We start from the raw sequence: 23,999 nt of genomic DNA, 5'->3' as shown, positions 1-23,999 counted from the left end.
TTGCCTCTAGTCATGTCTCAAGTCTTGTCCAGGTCTGGTCTTCGGTCTTGTCCAGGTCTGGTCTCCTGTCTCTGATCTTGGTCTCTGGTCTGGTCTCTAGTCTGGTCTCATCCTGTCTCTGGTCTTGTTTCTGGTCTCTGGTCCAGTCTCTAGTCTGGTTTCTGGTCTTGTTTCTGGTCTCTAGTCTTGTCTTTAGTCTTGTTTCTGGTCTTGTCCTGGTCTCGTCCCTGGTCTTGTCCAGGTCTGGTCTCCGGTCTCGTCCTGGTCCGGTCTAAAGTCCTACCTTCCGAAAGAGGTACCCAGTGCTCCATCTCCAAGCCCCACGCAAAGAGCTCAGACTTCTCCTCAAAGAACTCCCTCGCTCCATGACGGTTCCGCTTTGGACTCGGGTCGAGACTCCGGCTTAGTCTTCGGTCTAGACTACATCAGATCCCTCCCTGTCTTCTCAAAAATAATCCACAGTGAGGCTTTAAACGGAGTGAAAACATCCAAAAGAGTCCGCGAGGGTCCAGGTGTGGTCTCCGGTTTAGAGTCTGGTTTGGTTTCTGGTTTGGTTCTGATCGGGTCTCTGGTCCGGACACCGATCTTGATCTTGGTCCAGATCTCGGTCCAGATCTTGGTCCAGATCTCGGTCCAGATCTGGGTCTAGACTCCCGGACAGACCTCTCCCTGGCTCTTCGGTTGTGAGAGCAGATCTGAGTGAGTTTACATCACGCTCCCCTCTCTCTTTCTCTCCCTCTCTTCTTCTAGCCCCTCCCCCTTTTTTCCAAACCTCGTCTCCGCTCTCGGGGCTGGAGATTCTTTCAGACTTTTTGCGACTTTTGAAACTCCAAAACACTTCACCTCGCACGTAAAATAAAAAAAGAACTTACCAAGAACTTACCAAGAACTTACCGAGACATTATTATTCTCGTACTACTCCTTGTTCTAAGTTTGTACCAGATGTTTAAAAGTGCATTCCCGATTTATTTCATTTGATTCTTGGACAATGACGAAGCTTTTCTCAACTACAAATTCTGACTTTCGTAGAATTTTAAAGGTACAGTATGCAACTTTCTGGAAGTGGCATGACTCCTGTGCTATTCCACAGAAATAGAAAACTAAAAAGAAAAAAAAAACAACAACTCTGAAACGTTCTCCACATTTTAGGTCTGTGTATCGTTCGTTTTTTTTTTTTTTATTTCAGTTAAGAACAAAAAACAGTAAAATAAGAAAAGAGCTGTAAAAAAAAAAAAAAAGATTTTGACCTCTATTTCCAATATTTAATTTGAAGTTTATTTCAAATAACACTAATGAAAAAATAGTCTTGGTGCCGATTTCAATTTGTAGTAGTAGTAGTAGTAGTAATAGTAAAAGAAGAAGACGTAGTACAAGGAGCAGGAGAAATAGTAGTAGTAACAGCAGTAGTAGCTGTGGTTGTAGTAGTTGTAGTACTTGTCACAGTTAGTAGAAGTAGTAGTAGAAGTAGTAATCAAAGTAGCATTATTAGTAGTAGTAGCAGCAGCAGTAGTAGAAGTATTAGTATCAGTAGTAGTAGTAGTAGTAACAAAAGTAGTCATAGAAGCAGCAGCAGCAGTAGTAGCAGTAATAGTTGTAGTAGCTGTAGTAGTAGAAGTAGTAGTGGTACCGGTAGTTGTAGTCATACTTCTAGTAGTAGTAGCAGTATTGGTAATAGTACTAGCATCAGTAGTAGTAGTACTAGTAGTCATAGTAGCAGTATTCAGCAGTAGTAGCAGTAGTAGTAGCAGTATTAGTAATAGTAGTAGTAGTAGTCTTGGTTGGATATTTTATTCTCTCGAGTTTATTTGCCTCAGAAGTTCTGCTGCTAAAAGGACTTAACGGAAAAATGATTGCAATTTTGTGGAAAAACATGTCCTCTTCTTTTATAGTGACACGTTTATTTCACGTCTTAGGTTCAGACTGCAGCCTGAAGTGAACCAAATCTGATTTTTTGGCCCCTATGCTCCAGTATCTGATCTTTGAATGTCTTTTCAGCGACCCAGGACACTTGGATATGTGTTCCTACAGCTGATACATATCTGATCTTTTGACATGTGACTTCAGTCTGAACGGTCAGGTCACATTCATCCCACCTACACGTCACAAATGTACACAAACGTTCTTCTCGTCATATGGAAATTGTGTCTGAACTCTGTGTCAGTGAAGCAGCGAAGCACATCGCAATCCCAAAACTCTTGGCTGTGACTCCGCACCCACACGTTCATTTCTACGGACGTTGCTGCCACTGCTCCACAAAACGCCATGACCAAAAACCAAACGCCTTCAAGACCGAGACAAGACCGAGTCCAAGCACCTTCAAAACTGAGACAAGACCGAGTACAAACGCCTTCAAAACTGAGACAAGACCAAGTACAAACGCCTTCAAAACTGAGACAAGACCAAGTACAAACACCTTACTGAAGACTGAGAAAAGACCGAGTACAAATGCTTTCAAGACAAGACAAGACCGAGACCAAACGCCTTCAAGATTGAGACAATACTGAGACAAGACCAAGTCCAAATGCCTTCAAAACTGAGCCAAGACCGAGACCAAACGCCTTCAAGATTGAGACAATACCGAGACAAGACCAAGTCCAAATGCCTTCAAAACTGAGCCAAGACCGAGTCCAAACACCTTCAAGACCGAGACAAGACCGAGTCCAAGCGCCTTCAAAACTGAGATAAGACCAAGTACAAACGCCTTCAAGACCAAGAAAAGAGTGAGTACAAATGCTTTCAAGACAAGACAAGACCGAGTCCAAACGCCTTCAAGATTGAGACAATACCGAGACAAGACCGAGTCCAAACGCCTTCAAGATTGAGACAAGACCGAGACAAGACCGAGTCCAAACGCCTTCAAGATTGAGACAAGACCAAGTACAAACACCTTACTGAAGACTGAGAAAAGACCGAGTACAAATGCTTTCAAGACAAGACAAGACCGAGACCAAACGCCTTCAAGATTGAGACAATACCGAGACAAGACCGAGTCCAAATGCCTTCAAGATTGAGACAAGACCGAGTCCAAACGCCTTCAAGACCGAGACAAGACCGAGTCCAAGCGCCTTCAAAACTGAGATAAGACCAAGTACAAACGCCTTCAAGACCAAGAAAAGAGTGAGTACAAATGCTTTCAAGACAAGACAAGACCGAGTCCAAACGCCTTCAAGATTGAGACAAGACCGAGACAAGACCGAGTCCAAACGCCTTCAAGATTGAGACAAGACCAAGTACAAACACCTTACTGAAGACTGAGAAAAGACCGAGTACAAATGCTTTCAAGACAAGACAAGACCGAGACCAAACGCCTTCAAGATTGAGACAATACCGAGACAAGACCAAGTCCAAATGCCTTCAAAACTGAGACAAGACCGAGTCCAAGCGCCTTCAAAACTGAGATAAGACCAAGTACAAACGCCTTCAAGACCAAGAAAAGAGTGAGTACAAATGCTTTCAAGACAAGACAAGACCGAGACCAAACGCCTTTAAGATTGAAACAAGACCGAGTCCAAGCGCCTTCAAGAATGAGACAAGACCGAGACCAAGCGCCATCAAAACCAAGACAAGTCCGAGTCCAAGCGGCTTCAAGACCGAGACAAGACCGAGTCCAAGCGCCATCAAGATTGAGACAAGTCCTAGTCCAAGTGCCTTCAAGATTGAGACAAGTCCGAGTTCAAGTGCCTTCAAGACCGAGTCACGACCAAGTCCAAACGCCTTCAATATCGAGAAAATATCGAGTCCAAGCGGCTTCAAGACCGAAACAAGACCGAGTCCAAATGCGCTCGAGTCTGAAACAAGACCAAGACCGTAAAAAAGCTGTCTCGAGGCCGGCCGCGAGACCAAGACCGGTCTTGAGTACTACGACACTACTTAAAATAAACTCTCTAGACTAGAACAAATCTCAGAACTAGTAAGTAGATCTTAAATCTGAAAACACAATGAATATCCTGACAGAAGTTTTAAAATCTTGGCATCTGTGAGCATCCGAATTACTCACTGCGATGAGTCTCTCAGAGCTTTCAGAAACCAGAGGATCACAGTAATGCTAATGCGCACTTCCTGATTACCAAACAATCAAACTTAGACAGTACACAACAGACTTATTTTGACGTCAAGAGCTGCTTATTCAAAATATCTGTTCTGGACTTTATGACATGAAACAGTCTCTTGATTATTCAGACGTCATAATGAAAAAGCTCTCCAGACTCGACTTTAAACAGATTGGAAGTAAAAGTGGCAGAGAGAAGAGAGAGAGCGGCCTCATGCAGTCACAAGACCGCTCTGCACACTGCCCCAGGGCCGAGGGGGCGTGGCCAAACACACCGAGGACCACAATGCATTTCACTGACCGGCGGAGATACACGGGGAGGTGCGGTTTAAGTGGAAGGTCATAGATTGTAGTAAACGGACTTTTTGATCATTAAAGCTTTTTTCACGCAGCGCGATGTAGGTTTTATGGAGTAAAGCCCGGAACGACACTTTCTTATCCCCCTGGAGATGTTACTGCTTTGTCTGGAATGTTCCACAGTATAGCATTAAATGTATCTGTAGACATATATTTGACATATATCTTCAAAAACAGACTTGGAGTTGTGTTTTGTTTTTGTAGAAGTAGTAATAGTAGTAGTAGTAGTAGCAGTAGTAGTAGAAATACACACATGTTTGAGTAACCCGTCATCTATGTAGTAGTAGTAGTAGTGGTAGTAGTGGTAGTAGTAGTAGTACACATGTTTGAGGAACCTTTTATCTATGTAGTAGTAGTAGTAGTAGTAGTAGTAGTAGTAGTAGTAGTAGTAGTAGTAGTAGTAGTAGAAGTACACACATGTTTGAGTAACCCGTTATCTATGTAGTTGTAGTAGTAGTTGTAGTAGTAGTAGTAGTAGTAGTAGTAGTACACACATGTTTGAGTAGCCTGTTATCTATATAGTAGTAATAGTGGTGGTAGTAGTAGTAGTAGTAGTAGTAGCAGTAGCAGTAGTACACATATGTTTGAGTAACCCATTACCTATGTAGTAGTAGTAGTAGAAGTAGTAGTAGTACACACATGTTTGAGTAACCCGTCATCTATGTAGTAGTAGTAGTACTGGTAGTAGTGGTAGTAGTAGTAGTACACACGTTTGAGTAACCTTTTATCTATGTAGTAGTAGTAGTAGTAGTAGTAGTAGTAGAAGTACACACATGTTTGAGTAACCCGTTATCTATGTAGTTGTAGTAGTAGTGGTAGTAGTAGTAGTAGTAGTAGTAGTAGCAGTAGCAGTAGTACACATATGTTTGAGTAACCCATTACCTATGTAGTAGTAGTAGTGGTGGTAGTAGTAGTAGTGGTAGTAGTAGTAGTAGTAGTAGTAGTTAGTAAGCAGTAGTACACATATGTAGTAAACCTATGTAGTAGTAGTAGAAGTAGTAGTAGTAGTAGTAGTAGTAGTAGTAGTACAGTAGTAACCTGTTATCTATGTAGTAGTAGTAGTAGTAGTAGTGGTAGTAGTAGTAGTAGTAGTAGTAGTAGTAGTAGTGGTAGTAGTAGTAGAAGAAGGTAGTACGAGGAGCAGGAGAAAGAGTAGTAGTAACAGCAGTAGTAGCAGTGGTTGTAGTAGTTGTAGAAGTTATAGTAGCTGTAGTAGTTGTAGCAGTTGTGGCGGTGGTAGCAGTATTAGTAGAAGTAGAAGTAGTAATCATAGTAGCAGTATTAGTAGCAGTAGTAGAAGTACTAAAAGTAGTACTTATAGCAGTAGTGGTAGTAGGAGTAGTAGAAGTATTAGTAATAGTAGTAGTATCAGTAGTAGTACCTGTAGTAGTAATAGTAACAGAAGTAGTCATAGTAGCAGCAGCAGCAGTAGTAGCAGTAATAGTTGTAGTAGCTGTAGTAGTAGATGAAGTAGTTGTACTGGTAATTGTAGTCATACTGCTAGTAGTAGTGGTAGTGATGGTAGCAGTAGTAGTACTGATAATGCTATCAATAGTAGTAGAAGCAGCAGTCATAGTAGCAGTATTAGTAGTAGTAGTAGAAGTATTTGTAATAGTAGTAGTGTCAGTAGTAGAAGTAGTAGTAATAGAAGTAGTCATAGTAGCAGCAGCAGCAGTAGAAGCAGTAATAGTTGTAGTAGCTGTAGTAGTAGATGAAGTAGTGGTACTGGTAGTCGTACTGCTAGTAGTAGTGGTAGCGGTGGTTGTGGTATGAGTAGAAGTATTAGTAGTCGTCATGGTAGCAGTAGTACTACTTGTTGCAGTAGTGGTATTGATAGTACTATCAATAGTAGTACAAGTAGTAGTCATAGTAGCAGTATTAGTAGTAGTAGCAGGAGTAGTAGAAGTATTTGTAATAGGAGCAGTGTCAGTAGTAGTAGTGGTAGTAGTAACAGAAGTAGTCATAGTAGCAGCAGCACTAGTAGCAGTAATAGTTGTAGTAGCTGGTCAGAAAAATAGACGTCCTACTGCAGCACACATCAGGAAAAACAATAACATCTCCATGGAGACGAGCAGGTCGCCGCCCACCACCAGGAAAGTGACAGAATACATCTTTAATTCTAGATCCCTGAGTTTGACTGTTTTTGGAACACGTCTCCAAACTCGTGATCCACACATGTTGAAGCTTCTCGTTATTTGTTTGGAAATTGGCTCCACACACTCGTCATATTCATCACTTCACTTGTATTTATTTATACTGACAGAGATCTGCGTTCTAATGTCTCCTCATCACAAACAGAGCTGCACTTGTGTTTTGTTTCATTCACACATATGTAATATCAAAAAACTCATATCTGTTCCACCTTGTGATGTCATTTGGTAATACAGGAAGTGTTTCTCTGTGTTTTTAAACTCTATACGGCTTCATTAGAATCATCTGGATCATTTCAGTTCTGGAAATGTCGATCTCTACTGAACTAAAGGTAAATGTAGCTGTTACGGGTGTAATGGTACATGTATTTGTGCCATGCTGAACCGTTTCACAAGTGAGCAGTGTTGGGGAGTAACAGATTACATGTACCGGAGTTACGTAATCAGAGTACAAATTATGAGTAACTGTATTCAGTTACAGTTACTGTTTCAGTGAGTGGTAATTGGACTACAGTTACTTTTTTTTTTTAAATAAATGGATTACACAGTGGTATTTTCCTATTACTACTAGATTATTACTAGATCTAAACTAGATCTAAACCAGGCCTAAACCAGGTCTAAACCAGGTCTAAACTAGATCTAAACCAGGTCTAAACCAGGTCTAAACCAGGTCTAAAACATACTGTCTGGACGTGTCTCCTTTTCTATCAATACTATTTTTAATACGGTTCAGTAAAGTCTGAGCTTTTTATTTTCTTTTAACAGACAAAACATCTTATGTTACGATTTCCTCGTCTTTGCTTCTCTACAGCAAATCAAATAATCCAAAGTATTCAGATTACGTTACTCCCTTTAAGTAATTTAATGGATTCCGTTACAAACTACTTTCTGGTGTGTGTAATCTGTAATCTGTAGGGGAATACATTTTAAAAGTCACCTTCCCAACACTGCAAGTGAGTTTGAGCAATTTGTGTGTGTTTACATTCTGCCACTACATGTGCAGATACAAGGAAGACTTTATAGTTTTATAGCTTTATAGTTAGTGCGGCCGCCTTGACAACAATTACCCCCCGCCTTGACTACGTCCCTCTGAAACACGTAAATCCTCACAAAACTACAGGTTGTCACGCCCCGGTCTTCACTTACGCCTTTCGACGGCACAAAATCTCCGCTCCCTCATACCCCCAACCTCTGTCCCTGGCGAAAGTGTATTTTCAACATTGAACATTTTCGACATTGTAACTGCATTAGATCTTTACTTACTGTAGATAATGTGGACAAGTTTTTTTTTTTTTTTTTTCGGCCAAAAGTAAAGTAAAAGTTCATGCTGGAACTGTTAGTGCTGCACTTTACTTTTTTTTTTTTTTTTACAAGGAATTTATTTATTTTTTTAAATAATATTTCATACATTGTTGCTTATTTGAGATTTTTTTTATTTAACTTATTAGTTTTACCAAGCAGCACTTTGCATTTATTTTATTTTCTTATTTGTATAAAGTTAAAACTAATTATTGGTGTAATAAAACCACAAATAGTTATGCATTTTGTTCCCATACTGTACGGTAAATAAACCAAACCATGACCTCAAAACGGAAGTGCGTACCAAACTGTGATTTTTGTAGTTACACCTCAGTAGCTGTTAACTTGAAAACTACCACTTCATGACATCACAAGGTGGAACAGAGCATCCCGAGCTTTGGAGATGTAAACAGATGAATAATAAAGAGTTACTCAAACATGTGTGAGTAAAACAAAACACAACTCCAGCTCTGTTTCTGAGGAGGTAATAACATTCTAACATGACTTATGCCTTGGACCGGGAAGTAACATCACACTTGACAACCCTGCTGCAACCAAATCTCCACTAGAAAAGTTCCGTAGTGGATCTTTAGCGCAGGATTAGTCTTGGTTTTGAAACGATGTGTGTTTAACATGTGTGAATGAAATAAAACACAACTCCAGCTCTGTTTTCGAGGAGGTAATAACTTCTAACTAAGACTTAAAGCTCACAAGAGTCAATTTTGTGTAACTTTAATGAAAGAAAACAAAAAAACAAACAAACAAAAAACACGTCTCATATTTTCAATGAGCCGTCGTGCCTTGGACCAGGAAGTACCATCACACTTGACAACCTTACTGCGTCCGAATCTCCAGAAGTAAAGTTCCGAGGTGGATCTTTAGAGCGGGATTAGTCTTGGTTTTGAAACGATGTGTGTTTAACATTGGGACACTGGAGTAACTGTTGTATAGGACGGTTTAGAATAGTAATTGCAGTGCAGTTTTTGGACACCGGTGGGTTACAAAGATATATTTTGGATTTAATTTCACTTGGAAATGTTTCAGAGCTGAGCTAAAGAAACACAAGGTACATTTAAGGACAAGCTCGCAGTGTTTTGCAATAGAATATTTTTAGTAATCAAATAATAGTGAATGAAATTACTGTAGCGGAGGGCGTAGCATGGCACGCTCCTCCGCTTTCAAAACTATTCTGGGTTCAGCTTCCTGTCACGGGCGACATTTTGAGGACTTTTCCACTTTGACAGATGTGATATTTTTGTTTTAAATTATGAATAAATTTAGTTTCATGTAGTTTAAAGGCCATAAATGTTACACAAAATGGGACTATTGTGAGCTTTAAACGTCCACTGAGACGTTCTTGCTTTGTCTAGAATGTTCCGCAGTATGGCTTTAAACCTTTCTATCTCCGTGGAGACCAAACCAGACCAAGTTACAAGTCAGATCTGTGGAGAAGCAACCCCGTTTACAGTCACAATGTCTGTTTTTCGAAGTATTTTTGGGCTATAAAAGCACTTGTAATTGAATAAATGTAAAGTAGAGCTGTTTAATGTCACACTGTGGAACATTCTACATAGAGCAGTGACATCTCCATAGAAACAAGAAGGTGACGGACCCGCAACCGAAAAGTTACATAGTGCACATTTAATCCATGTTATAATGTTGTTACCTACTCAAAAACTTGGAGTTGTGTTTTGTTTTATTCAAATTAATTTATTTATGTAGTAGTAGTAGTAGTAGTAGTAGTAGTAGTAGTAGCAGTACTAGTACTAGTAGTAGTTTTACTAGTAGTAGAAGAAGAAGAACAGCAGTAGTAGCAGTGGTTGTAGTAGTTGTAGTAGTTATAGTAGTAGTAGAAGTAGAAGTAGAAGTAGTAGTCATAGTAGCAGTACTAGTAGTAGTAGTAGCAGCAGCAGTTGTAGTAGCTGTAGTAGTAGAAGTAGTAGTAGTAGTGGTTCTGGCAGTTGTAGTTGTACTGCTAGTAGGAGTAGCAGTAGTAGTAGTGGTAGTAGTAGCAGTATTAGTAAAAGTCATAGCATCAGTAGTACTAGTAGTCATAGTACCAGTATTCAGCAATAGTAGCAGTATAGTTATAGTAACCGTATTAGTGGAAGTAGTAGTGGTACTGGTAGTTGTAGTCGTACTGCTTGTAGGAGTAGCAGTAGTAGTAGTAGTAGTAGCAGTACTAGTACTAGTAGTAGTTTTACTAGTAGTAGAAGAAGAACAGCAGTAGTAGCAGTGGTTGTAGTAGTTGTAGTAGTTATAGTAGTAGTAGAAGTAGTAGTCATAGTAGCAGTACTAGTAGTAGTAGCAGCAGCAGTTGTAGTAGCTGTAGTAGTAGAAGTAGTAGTAGTAGTGGTTCTGGCAGTTGTAGTTTTACTGCTAGTAGGAGTAGCAGTAGTAGTAGTGGTAGTAGTAGCAGTATTAGTAAAAGTCATAGCATCAGTAGTACTAGTAGTCATAGTACCAGTATTCAGCAATAGTAGCAGTATAGTTATAGTACCCGTATTAGTGGAAGTAGTAGTGGTACTGGTAGTTGTAATCGTACTGCTCGTAGTAGTAGCAGTAGTAGTAGTAGTACTGTAGTAGCAGTATTAATAATAGTAGTAGCATCAGTAGTAGAAGTAGTATTCGTAGTCATAGTAGCATTCAGCAGTAGTAGTAGTAGTAGTAGCAGTAGCAGTAAAAGTCATAGCATCAGTAGTAGTAGTAGTAATCATAGTAGCAGCAGCAGTAGTAGCAGTAATAGTTGTAGTAGCTGTAGTAGTAGAAGTAGTAGTGGTTCTGGTAGTTGTAGTTGTAGTCATACTTCTAGTAGCAGTAGAGGTAGTAGTAGCAATATTAGTAGTAATCGTAACATCAGCAGTAGTAGTAGTAGTCATAGTAGCAGTATTCAGCAGTAGTAGCAGTAATAGTTGTAGTAAGTGTAGTAGTAGAAGTAGTAGTGGTACTGGTAGTCGTAGTCATACCTCTAGTAGTAGTAGTAGTAGCAGTAGTAGTAGTATAGTAGTCTTAAAAACGTGAAAATCAGAACTAGTTTTTGCAGTAGTCGAAAATGATCCCTACTTTTTCACCGCAATAATTTTATAGTCACTTTTCACAACTCTCCTAGACTATAGCTACCAACAACTAGCATGCTACCACACACTTCCTGATTATCAGACACTAAAACGCTTTATAATTATCTGCAGGCAGTACACAGAGGTACAAACAAGTTACACAGTGCTCCTTTAATTCCCACCCTCACATTAAAAATAGTTTAAAAAAAAAAACAGTTTTGTCCTGAGGAATGTTGCTTATGTTTCTGAATGAGTCTATATGAAGCCGAGGCGTGGTGTGTTTTCAAAGCGTCCCAAAACAAAACCAAGCCAAAATCAGCACGCGCTCCGAATTCTTTCTCAAATCGAGCTCGTATTTGGGTCCTGTGGTTGCTGTGGTTACCGTGGTTACCGGACACTGGGTGGTTTCGCAAACTAAAGTTACTCAATGTTGCTTTTTTTCACACACCAGACGACAAATACAATACAGGAAATTGTCCCAGAGTTTTTCGAAAGAGTTGTTTAGTTTCGTGAGCTTCAGCGAAAGAGGTGTGGTGGGTTTGGAGCTCAGAGGAGGCGTTATAAATGCTGGGTACAAAACGGTCGTCTGCTCCTGATTGGGACATGCTCAAAATTTTAAAAAATAACACATAAACATGACTTTTTATGGAAGTAATGATGTGCCAGAAGTTTTGAATTAGAACATTTCATGATGAATTAAAAATGTTGAAATGGAAATAACTTGGGGAAAAAAGCATTAACATGTGATAGGTGGGAAATATGTTACTTTTCAGCATCTTTAATTCAGACTGATAAAATTTAAGTAGAGAAATTCAAATAGAGAAATTCAGATTAAATAATAATAATAATAATAAAAAACATCAAGGTTCCCAAATTCAGATAAAAAAATAAAAATAAATCAATTTGAGAAATTCAGATTTAAATAACTAAATAAACAAATAAAGTTACCAAATAAAAAAAAAAAAAAAAAAAGAAAAAGAAAAAGTCAAGTTGAAAAATTCTGAAAAAAAAAAAAAAAAAAAGTTGTAATATTCAGATTGGGGGAAAAAACAAACCAAAAAAAAACAAAAACTCAAGTTGCCAAATTCAGATTTAAAGTTGAGAAATTCAAGTTGAGAAATTAATATTTAAATAAATAAATACATTTAAAAAAAAAATCAAATTGCGAAATCCAGATGAAAAAAATCAAGTTGAGAAATTCAAGTTGTGAAAATCAGGAAAAAAAAAAAAAGAAAACTCAAGTTGCCAAATTCAGATTTAAAAAAAAAAAAAAATCCAGTTGAAAAATTCTGATCAAAAACATTCAGGTCTCAAGTCCTGGTTCAGTCCTGGTTCAGTCCTGTTTTTTTTTTTTTTTTTTTTTTTTTTTTTTTCTGTTTTTTTTCCATCATTTAAACGTAAGATCGGAATCTGAAAAAAATCTAATCGTTATCTTTTTTTTTTTTTTTTTTTTTTTTCATTTTGGTTTTGGAGACAAATAATAAACATAATAGTGTTTTTTGTTTGTTTGTTTTTTGATACATGATATGATAAACAGATCTCTTCTGCTTTTTGGCCTCTATGAGCATGTCGCCCCCTGGTGTTAGCAAGTTCCCATAGTAACAGAATGTGTAGTGAACTTTGACCTGAATGTTTTCAATTTGAATTTCTCAACTTGATTTTTTTTTTTGCCAATTTTTTTCCCCCAATTATTTCCATTTCAGCTCTTTTTTATTCAGTTTATTCCATTCATGAAATATTCTAATTCAAAACGTCTGGAATATTTATACTTCCAAAACTTTTTTTTTTTTTTTTTAAAGGGCCCATTTGACGCTGTTTTCTGATCTCTGTTCAAACCCTGCACGTTTAGACTTTATAGTTCTTCTCTCAAACCTAAAACCTCAGTTCCAACTTGTGATGTCATGTGGTAATACAGGAAGTGCTCCACTGTGTTTTGAAACTCCATACACCTTCACTACAGTAGAATCATTTGGTTGATTTCAGCTCTGGAATTGCCAATCTCTTTTGAAATATCATGACATCACAAGGTGAAACGGAGCATTTTGAGCTTTGGAGATGTGGACAGACGAATAATAATGTGTGAATGAAACAAAACACAACTCCAGGTGTGTTTTTGAGGAGGTAAAAATGCCCACAAGAACCCATTTTGTATAATACGGAACTCCTAAGGTGCATTGTGTAAGTTTTCTGGTAGAGAGTCCTTCAAACGCTTTTCTCTATGGAGGTGTTGTTGCTTTGTCTGGAATGTTCCACGGTATGGTATTAAACCTTTCTACCTTCATGGAGACCAAACCAGACAACGTTACAGGTCAGATCTGCGGAGAGGTGACCCCGCTCACAGTCACAATGTATGTTTTTCGAAGTCTTTTTGAGCTGTAAAACCACCTGTTATTGGATAAATGTAAAGTAGAGCTGTTTAATGTTATACTGCGGAACATTCCAGGTAGATCAATGACATATCCAAGCAAGAAACAAGCAGGTGATGGACCCCCAACCAGAAAGTAACGTTGTGCAACTTCAAGTAAAAACAGTGAATATAAATGAATGAGACTCACCATTGTATCTACATGTTTGAGCTGCAGGTCTGGACTTGGGGCCTGTTCAAACACAGAAACACAAGATGTTAGACTCACTACATGTTTAAGAGAATATTGCCAAAATATCGAAAATCAGATACTGATCGATACTAAAACCAGTATAGAAACTACATCTTCGTTTTTCACAGGTATTGATGCTACAAAAGTCACACTGACAGGACAGAAATTAAGCTTTCCTGATGATCTTGAGCTGGATCAGAAAAAGTATAAGAGCACATGGGAATAGAACAAAAAGTACTACCATTTAAAGTTGAAAATTACTGTATATTGTCTAAAGAAAGAGTGTTTTTCATTGTCACTGTGGTATCGGAATCGGTATTGAGTCTATTCCTTAGTACGGAAGCCAGGAGGGCCCATAACAAACGCAAACGTGACAACACAAATGCAAACGCCACAACACAACAAAAAGTCAAAACAAACCAAAAAAAGCCACAATACACCAAAAAAAGCTACAACGGAAGTGACTGCGGGACTCTATTTTAATGCAAACACCGCAACAAATACAAATACCACAATACAACAAAAAGTCACAACACAAATGCAAACCAAAAGGCCACAACAAACCAAAAAGCCACAGCGGAAGAGACCGCGGGACTCTATTTTCTGACGAACCAAGCGAAGCGTTAAAGAATCAAGCGGGAAGTGAATGGGAAAATTTGAAAAAGAACAAGAATGTGGAAAGTAAAGTAACGGAGAAGTGAATGAAGTTGGAAACATGAGGAAAAGTAATTTATTGTTTTGTGGCCAGGATCGATGTCCTGTCGCTTGGTCCATCGGAAGATAAGAGTCCTGCAGTCACTTCTGTTGTGGCTTTTTGTTGTGTTGTGGTGTTTATATTTCTTGTGGCGTTTGCATTAAAATAAGAGTCTTGCGGTCACGTCCAATGTGGCTCTTTTTGTTGTGTTGTGCCATTTACATTTGCGTTGTACATGTGCGTTTGTATTTGTTGTGGCGTTTGCGTGTGTTATGAGCCCTCCTGGCTTCCGTATTAGTATCGAAATTGTGTTTGAAATTGTAGTATCGTGACAACACTAGTTTAAGATGAGTTCTTCTCATAAACCGAAACACCTTCAACCTTGTGGTGTCATGTGGTAATACAGGAAGTGCTCCACTATTATTTTAAACTCTCTACAACTTCACTTGAATCATTTGGATAATTCTAGCTCTGGAATTGTCGCTTTTTTGCCTACTGAACAAAAGTAAAAAGGCTTCATGACATCCCCAGGTGGAATTTTTGAGCTTTGGATTACTCAAACGTGTGTGAATGAAACAAAACACAACTCCAGGTCTGTTTTTGAAAAGGTAACGACATTCTAACTTTTCTCGTGGAAGGTCTGTTACTTATTTGTCTCATGAAGATGTTATAGCTTTGCATTAAAGTCATCTATCTCTTGCATAGATTCATCACAGGTGTTTTTATTGCTCAGAAATTCTTTGAAAAGCATACATCTGTACTATGGGTGGACTCCCTCTCCACAGATCTGACCTGTAACTTGACTTAAGGCCTGTAGACTTAAGGTTGCTACACACTACAGGAGAATTTGCCTGATTTTGGCTGCCATTTCTTCTCCCAGAGTTCTGGAAGGAGTGAGCTGACTTTGTGTCTTCATGTGCAATTTTGAAGCTGCTGTGCTCCTCGTGTGTGTGACTCTGAGCTGCTCTGTCAGATCGTAACCACCAAACATCAGCAACACTACGGCAACAGCCAATAAAACAGAGCAAGTGACGGACACATAGACGCAACGTACAAACTCAGGAAATACCGAAAATAACGATAACTCACCTCTCGTAAAGTTATAAATTTTAAGTGCGGCGTCTCGTTCACATTATCCATACAAATTGTCCTTTGCCAATAATGACATCAAGTCCCCAAAACTGAACAATTAATTCAGTTTGAAGTGTTCTTTTAAAGCAAAAAAGTGAGCGTAGCTCCTCACGTTTGTCTGTTTACATCCACACATTAAGATCAAGGTGAAGCTGCAGATTAGTGATAGTGACTCTGCTTCCTGTGGACTTTATCTCCAATCTTTTATGTTTTAAAAATCATGTATCTGGTTTACACTCGTCTCTCCCTCTATCGCAGTTCACTTTTCGCGGTCTCGCTGTTTCGCAGATTTTTTTTTTTTTTTTTGTGCAATTTTGCATGCCCTGTTTGTTTTTTTTTACATTGTATGAACACGTATTGTGTTCCTCCCGCTGCGTCCTGACTGGCCAAGGGACTCCTGTCTCCTGTACAGTACAGTACAGAATGTGTTCAGCTGCCAAATTTAAATACATGTTCAATCTCTAGCAAGTTGCAAGTTTTCTCCCCGACGAAACCCACAACGTCGACGAAACGTTCTGCACCGACAAAGGCTCCTGCACTCGCACCCAAAAGGCAGAGGAAGATGCAACCATCACACAAAAAGTTGGACTTCTGGACACGCTGAAGGAAGGTAGAAGTTACGCGCTGTAACAGACTCTTGCACCGGCTCGGGTCCCTGCAAATAGTTGCTGAAATTTCTCCTGCGGTCACCTTCGAGCCCGTCCCTACAGTGAGTCCTGTTTTAGTCCTAGTTCAGTTCTGGCTTAGTCCTGGTTCACTTCTGGTTTAGTCCCGGTTCAGCTCTGGTTTAGTCCTGGTTCAGTCCATATACAGTGCAAAGTTATTTTGGTGAGAGTAACTTGAAGTAATGCAATAGTAATGCAATTTTAAACATTTACATACTTTACATTTTAAATGCAGTAATATTATAATGTAACGAATTACTTTGAAATGACAGTAATAGGTATAAATAATGCATTACAGTTTCAAAGTAACTTGCCCAACAGTGAATATAGGACCTTTAATATTCTTGAAAACATTAGAGAAACAGTCATTCTGGTAATTCCCCAAGAAGAATCTCTTCTTCTCTACTACAAGGGTAATGTTCCGCAGTGGGCTTTAAAACGACTGTTCCGCGTGAGTTTCCTGAAGTGAAACATGCGGCGCTCGTCCATAACCTCCAGAATAAACATTTACACAGAGCGACAGGCCCCGTTCAAGAGCAGAGCGCGTAAAGCCTTATACAGACAAGAGGACCGGGAGTCTAACCCACAACCTCCTGACTGAGACGAGGAGACGGGCTCACCACTCTGCCAGTCCTCCTCTCGACTAGAAAAGCGTGAGTCATGTCGGTGGACGTCGGTGCGGTTTGAAGAACATCTGGACCACATCAGCTGAGTAAAGGTCCACGCAAGACTTCTAAACACACGTCCCGCGCACTGGACAGTCTTATTACAGCGATTTGTAAGTCCGATTCAGCACATTATTCAGAATCAACGGCAAAATCTGATCCCAGTCTCAGATCGGGGCGTCCCTAATCGAAACTAGATACTCGTTTGGGCAGGAATCGATAAGAAAAAAGTCACTGACAGAATCAGTGACTTTTTTTCCGTGTGTCATTCATTGATTGAAAATAAAATCTAAATGACAAAACAGATAACGATTCCAGGTCTAAACCAGGAGTAAACCAGGACTGAACCAGGACTGAACCAGAACTCAACTTGGACTGAACCAGGACTGAACCAGGACCAGACCAGGACTGAACCAGGACTGAACCAGAACTCAACTAGGACTGAACCAGGATTGAACCAGGACCAGACCAGGACTGAGACTGGACCAGACCAGGACTGAGACTGGTTTAATCCTGGTTCAGTACTGGTTTAGTCCTAGTTTAGTCCTGGTTCAGTCCTGGTTTAGACCTGGTTTAGTCCTGGTTTAGTCCTAGTTTAGTCCTGGTTCAGTCCTGGTTTAGTCCTGGTTTAGTCCTGGTTCAGTCCTGGTTTAGACCTGGTTTAGTCCTAGTTTAGTCCTGGTTCAGTCCTGGTTTAGTCCTGGTTTAGTCCTGGTTCAGTCCTGGTTTAGTCCTGGTTTAGTCCTGGTTCAGTCCTGGTTTAGTCCTGGTTTAGTCCTAGTTTAGTCCTGGTTCAGTCCTGGTTTAGTTTAGTCCTGGTTTAGTCCTGGTTCAGTCCTGGTTTAGTCCTGGTTTTAGTCCTGGTTCAGTCCTGGTTTAGTCCTAGTTTAGTCCTGGTTTAGTCCTGGTTTAGTCCTGGTTTAGTCCTGGTTTTAGTCCTGGTTTAGTCCTGGTTCAGTCCTGGTTTAGTCCTGGTTTAGTCCTGGTTCAGTCCTGGTTCAGTCCTGGTTTAGTCCTAGTTTAGTCCTGGTTTAGTCCTGGTTTAGTCCTGGTTTAGTCCTAGTTTAGTCCTGGTTTAGTCCTGGTTTAGTCCTAGTTTAGTCCTTGTTTAATCCTGGTTTAGTCCTGGTTCAGTCTTGGTTCAGGCCTGGTTTAGTCCTAGTTTAGTCCTGGTTCAGTCCTGGTTCAGGCCTGGTTTAGACCTGGTTTAGTCCTGGTTTAGTCCTAGTTTAGTCCTGGTTCAGTCCTGGTTTAGTCCTTGTTTAATCCTGGTTTAGTCCTGGTTCAGTCCATTATCCGTTTTTTCCATTATTCATTTAAACACAAAATCGAAAACTGAAAAAAATGAATCATCATCTGTTTTTTCAATTTGTTTTTGGAGACAAATAATGAAGAAAAAAGTTGTTTTGCTTTTATTTTGAAAAACTAATGTACGAATGATTGACAGATTGAACAGAAATGAAGCTTCCTTGAATATCTTTAGAATAATCTGGAGCTTTATCAGAACAAGTATAAAAGTGCATACATTAATCTAAATCTAAATTTTAATCTAAATATCTGACAGAAAACATTTACTTTTCTCACTTTAAACTATAAATTTGATGAATGATGAAAACACACGGTCAACAGTCACTGGGCCAGAATAAAAATAAGACTGTTTCAGATTAAACACACAAAGCTTTATAAAGTATCTCATTATTTTGAATCTTTGGTCCAAACCACATCAGCTGACTCCCATCATGCACCTGTGCTCCCGGGCATCCAGCTGTCTTGAGGTACAACACGGAGCTTTGTTTTTAGTAGGACAAACTAATCTGAAACTCGACTGTAGATTTACTATGATCTGCAGGTTTTCAAAAGGTCCACTGTTCCTGTGTGGTTTTACCCAGAGACACTGAAGGGTTTTAGAGGACGATATGTAAAAAAGTGGTCAAAAAAAGTCAGTAAGAACACATTTAGTGCAGTTACCGTATTTTTCAGACAATAAGTTGCACTGTTTTCATGGTTTGGGTGTTTCCAGTGTGACTTATATATTAAAATGTTCACAGTGAAGCGTTGAGAGGTTCTAGTCTTGTGTGTGAGTATCTGCTGCTCCTGTTCCTCCTGCACCACTGTCACTTCACTCTACTGCACATGTCTCCTGCAGAAAGAGCCTCTGTTCTGTCTGTATCATGTCAGTCGATTGCAGCATTACTTCTGCACCACTGAACAATTTAACATTTAAACAAACTGATAAAGACGACTGAGAAAACTGAACACGAATGCCCCCAAAAAGAAGATCAGATTTTGCAGATTACAAACAGGGAAATCTGCAGCAGAAAATGGTAATCAAGCAGCAGAAAGAAAGTTTGGAGTGAGAGAGAAACTTGTGACACCGGGAGGATGCACCATGAAACTTTCCTGAAGTCACTGGATGGATGGACAAAGTCTGGAACTTCAGTGACACTGAAACCATCCTGTCGAGATTCAGAAAGACCCGAATAATTCTAACTGGAACTGATGCTGAGTCTGACGACAGCGACACAGAAGAGGAAGTGACGCTCTGTTTACCTCCGGAGGTCGAGGCCGAGTTGTTCAGAAGTGACACCGAGGATGAAGAATTGAATGGATTTAGTGATTTGGAGTGAGATGGAGAGTTTGTTAAACTTGTTCTGTTCTGTTGTTTATGTTATAGTTTATCTGAAGAACTGTTCATACGTGACATTAACAGGAAATGTCGGTTCCTGGTCTCTGATTTTACAAAATAAATTTCCCTCAAAAAGTGCGACTTATAGTCAGGTGCAACTTAGGCTACGTTCAGACTGCAGGACTTAATGCTCAGTGCAGATTTTTTTTTTTTTTTTTGTGTGAAATCCGATGTTTTTGCGAGGTCGTTCACATTTCCAATTAAATGTGACTTGTATGTGACTCCAGTGTGAACATTAAACGGCCCAAAAGTGTCCCACATGTGCACTGGAGACACGACGACGTCAACCGCAGCGAGCGTCTCTGTGTTTACAGAAGTTGTCCAAACATGGACGTGAGCATTGAGCACCTGGAGATTTTAAAGTTCCTCTCGTACCGGAGCCAGAACATGAACAACTTACTTGTTTTAAGGAGGAGATTGAGAAGGAGAAGGACGAGGTTTTTGGTCGTGGTGTTTTGTGGGACAGCGGCAGCAACGTCCGTTGAAAGGAACGTGTGGATGTGGAGACGGAGCCAAGAGTGGTGAGTGGTGATGTGCTTTCACTTCAGTGACACAGGAGTTCATTAACAATTTTCACCTACTTCAGCGCAGAATAGTGACGTTTGTGGCTTGTTGATAACGTGTAGGTCGGGTAAATGCACTTTGGCCGTTCAGACTGAAGTCACATGTCAAAAGATCAGATATGTATCGGTTTTAGGAGCAAGTGTCCTGGGTCATATTTGAAAAAAAAATCGGATCTGTGTTGTTCAGACTGTCATTAAAAGATCAGATACAGGTCATAGGGGCAAAAAAATCAGATTTGGGTCACTTCAGGCTGCAGTCTGAACGTAGTCTTATATGTTTTTTTCTTTTTCATTACACATTTGTCTGGTGTGACTCATAGTCCAAAAAACACAGTAATCATATTTTCATGAAGACTTTCCAGTGGTTATTGATGAGTTTGAGTCTTGCGTCTTGTGCTTATGTGACGTGGAAAGATGCAATAAACCCAAGGCGCTCACTGGTTAAAATAAAATGCCTTTATTCATTTACAGCATGTCTTATGTCGTGTGTGACGTGGGTTCGAACACACAGTAAACACGATTATATTCAACATTTCACAAAAAAAGAAAAAGGCATAGGTTTTTCTAGTTTTGTCATTTTGGTGAACTTTATCATTTTTCGTCCCGGTTGGGCCACAGACTTGACATACGCAGACATAACTCAATAACGGTTACCTAGCAACCATAAACAAAGGCCCAAACATGTCTGCGTTACACAATAGTTATGATTAGTCTAATAAAAATTACGACCGCGCCTTTATTTTGTTAAATTGAGTTGAAATTGATAAGAGTTGATGACACAGACACAGGGATTCTCAGCATTAACCTTTGCGTCGGGAGAGTCTGTGTAACAGCCTTTCACGTGCGCGCTCACAGACACGTGCGCGCTCACAGACACGTGCGCGCTCACAGACACGTGCGCGCTCACAGACACGTGCGCGCTCACAGACACGTGCACGCTCACACGGTGTATCTGACTCAGCCTCTAAATTACAGGCTGCTGCTCTTTGGGGACTCAGGGCCAGAGCTGAGAGCGGGAGTTTCCCTCGAAAAAAAAAAAAAAATCTGTCCAGGACACACAGGCTGCTAAATATACAACTACTGTACTGAAAAGAGAGGGAGGAGGAGAGAAGGAGAGAAGGAGAGAGAGAGGGAGGGAGGAGAGAAACTGTCCAAGATAGACAAGCAGCTAAGAGAGAGAGAGGAGAGAAGGAAGGAGGAAGGGAGAAGAGAGAGAAACTGTCCAGAACACACAAGCAGCTAAAGATACAACTACTGTAGAGAAAAGAGAGAGGGAGGAGGAGAGGGGAGAGAAGGAGGGAGAGGGAGGAGAGAGGAGAAAGAAGGAGGAGAGGGGTAGAGGGAGAGAAGGAGAGGAAGGGAGAAGAGAGAGAAACTGTACAGAACATACAGGCAGCTAAATGTACAACTACTGTAGAGGAAAGAGAGAGAGAGGAGGAGAGGGAGAGAAGGAGGGAAGGAGGAAAAAGAGAGAGGGAGGAGAGAGAAGGAGGAGAGAGGGAGAGGGAGGAAAGTAGGAAGGGAAAGGGAGGGAGGAGAGAAACCGTCCAGGACACACAGACAGCTAAGAGAGAGGGAGTAGAGAAGGAGGGAGGGAGAGAAGGAGAGAGAGAAACTGTCCAGGACACACAAGCAGCTAAAGATACAACTACTGTAGAGAAAAGAGAGAGGGAGGAGGAGAGAGAGAGAAGGAGGGAGAGGGGGAGAGGGAGGAAAGTAGGAAGGGAAAGGGAGGGAGGAGAGAAACCGTCCAGGACACATAGGCAGCTAAGAGAGAGGGTTAGGAGAAGAAGGAGAGAGGGAGGGAGAGAAGGAGAGGAAGGGTGAAGAGAGAGAAACAGTCTAGAACATACAGGAGCTAAATGTACAACTACTGTAGAGGAAAGAGAGAGGGAGAGAAGGAGGGAGAGGAGAAAGAGGGAGGGAGGAGAGAGAGAAACCGTCCAGAACATACAGGTTGCTAAATATACAACTACTGTACTGAAAAGAGAGGGAGGAGGAGAGAGGAGAGAAGGAGAGAAGGAGGGAGAGAGAGGGGAAGGGAGGAGAAAGAGAGAGGAGAGAAACTGTCCAGGATAGACAGGCAGCTAAGAGAGAGGGAGGAGAGAAGGAGGGAGGGAGAGAAGGAGAGGAAGGGAGAAGAGAGAGAAACTGTCCAGAACACACAAGCAGCTAAAGATACAACTACTGTAGAGAAAAGAGAGAGGGAGGAGGAGAGGGGAGAGAAGGAAGAAAGAGGGAGGAGAGAGGAGAGAAAGAGGAGGGAGAGAAGGAGGAGGAGAGAGAGGGAGAGGGAGGAGAAAGAGAGAGGAGAGAGAGGAAGGGGGTCCAGGAATAGACAGGCAGCTAAGAGAGAGGGAGGAGAGAGAGAGAGGGAGGGAGAGAAGGAGAGGAAGGGAGAAGAGAGAGAAACTATCTGGAACACGCAGACAACTAAATGTACAACTACTGTAGAGAAAAGAGAGAGGGAGGAGGAGAGGGAAGGAGGAGAAAGAGAGAAGAGAGAAACTGTCCAGGATAGACAGGCAGCTAAAAGAGAGGGAGGAGAGAAGGAAGGAGAGAGGTAAAGAGAGAGAGGGAGAAGGGAGGAGAGAGAACATACGGGCAGCTAAATATACAACTACTTTAGAGAAAAGAGAGAGGGAGGAGAGAGAGAGAGAGAGAGAGGAGGGAGAGGAGAGGAGAGAGAGAGGGAGAGGGAGGGAGGAGAGAAACTGTCCAGGACACACACGCAGCAAAGAGAGAGGGTTAGGAGGAGAAGGGGAGAGGGAGGAGAGAAGGAGGGAGGGAGAGAAGGAGAGAGAGAGACTGTCCAGGACACACAGGCAGCTAAATATACAACTAATGTAGTGAAAAGAGAGAGGGAGGAGGAGAGGAGAAAGAGGGAAGAGAGAGGAGAGAGAAGGAGGAGAGCGGAGAGAAAATGTCCAGGACAAAGGCAGCTGAATATACAACTACTGTAGTGAAAAGAGAGGAGAAGAAGGAGGGAGGGATGGAGGGAGCAGAGGAAAGAAAAGGACGGAGAGAAGAAAGTGAAGGACGGAGATGAGAGAGGTGGATGAAGGAGAGAGAGAAGCTGTCCAGGCCCTGACTATTGATACAACCACTGTCCAGAAGAACAGAGGTAAAGGGGCAAGAGAAGGAATGAGGGAAAAGAGAGAGGGAAGAGCGGGATGAGAGAGAGAGGAAGGTAAAGGAGGAGAAGACAGAAGAGAAGACTGGGAAAATAGAGAGAGAGAGACAAGGGTGGGGAGAGGAGTGACACCAACATAAACACTGCACTGTGACAAACTCAACACAGACACAACTGAGTCATTTATAAAACCTTCATTACAGTTTTTAAAGCTGCATTGTGTCACTTTTCCGGTGGAGGGTCTGGATTTGTCACTGACCTTCCAGAAAAAAAACAAAACACCAAACCAAGACCACAAACCAACCACCAGACCACCAGACCACCAGACCACCAAACCACCAAACCACCAAACCACCACCACCACCACCAGACCACCAGACCAAAAACCACCAAACCACCAGACCACCAGACCACCAAAACCACCAAACCACCAAACCACCAGACCACCAAACCACCAAACCACCAACCACCAGACCACCAGACCACCAGACCACCAGACCACCAAACCACCAAACCACCAGAACCACCAGACCACCACCAACCACCAACCACCAAACCACCAAACCACCAGACCAACCACCAGACCACCAGACCACCAAACCACCAGACCACCAGACCACCAGACCACCACCAACCACCAACCACCAAACCACCAAACCACCAGACCACCAACACCAGACACCAGACCACCAAACCACCAGACCAGACCACCAGACCACCAGACACCACCAAACCACCAAACCACCAGACCACCAAACCACCAGACCACCAGACCACCAAACCACCAGACCACCAGACCACCAGACCACCAAACCACCAGACCACCAAACCACCAAACCACCAGACCACCAGACCACCAAACCACCAGACCACCAAACCACCAAACCACCAGACCACCAGACCACCAAACCACCAGACCACCAAACCACCAGACCACCAGACCACCAGAACCACC

General features: G+C 41.2%; 1 protein-coding gene across 1 annotated transcript in view; it reads right to left on the bottom strand.

Annotated features, from left to right (window-relative positions):
* LOC110168344 (tensin-1-like) overlaps positions 1-23,999 on the bottom strand; it is a 349,684-nt gene that overhangs the window by 165,164 nt on the left and 160,521 nt on the right. The window contains exon 5 of the mRNA XM_055153272.1: positions 13,466-13,507. Coding sequence (XP_055009247.1) covers positions 13,466-13,507 — 42 coding nt within the window. The remainder of the gene's footprint in view (positions 1-13,465; positions 13,508-23,999) is intronic.

The sequence above is a fragment of the Boleophthalmus pectinirostris genome, unplaced genomic scaffold (assembly GCF_026225935.1).
Source record: "Boleophthalmus pectinirostris isolate CB_2022bp ecotype Guang Dong unplaced genomic scaffold, ASM2622593v1 HiC_scaffold_1, whole genome shotgun sequence".
NCBI lineage: Eukaryota > Metazoa > Chordata > Actinopteri > Gobiiformes > Gobiidae > Boleophthalmus > Boleophthalmus pectinirostris.
This window is presented reverse-complemented; position numbering and strand designations above follow the sequence as displayed.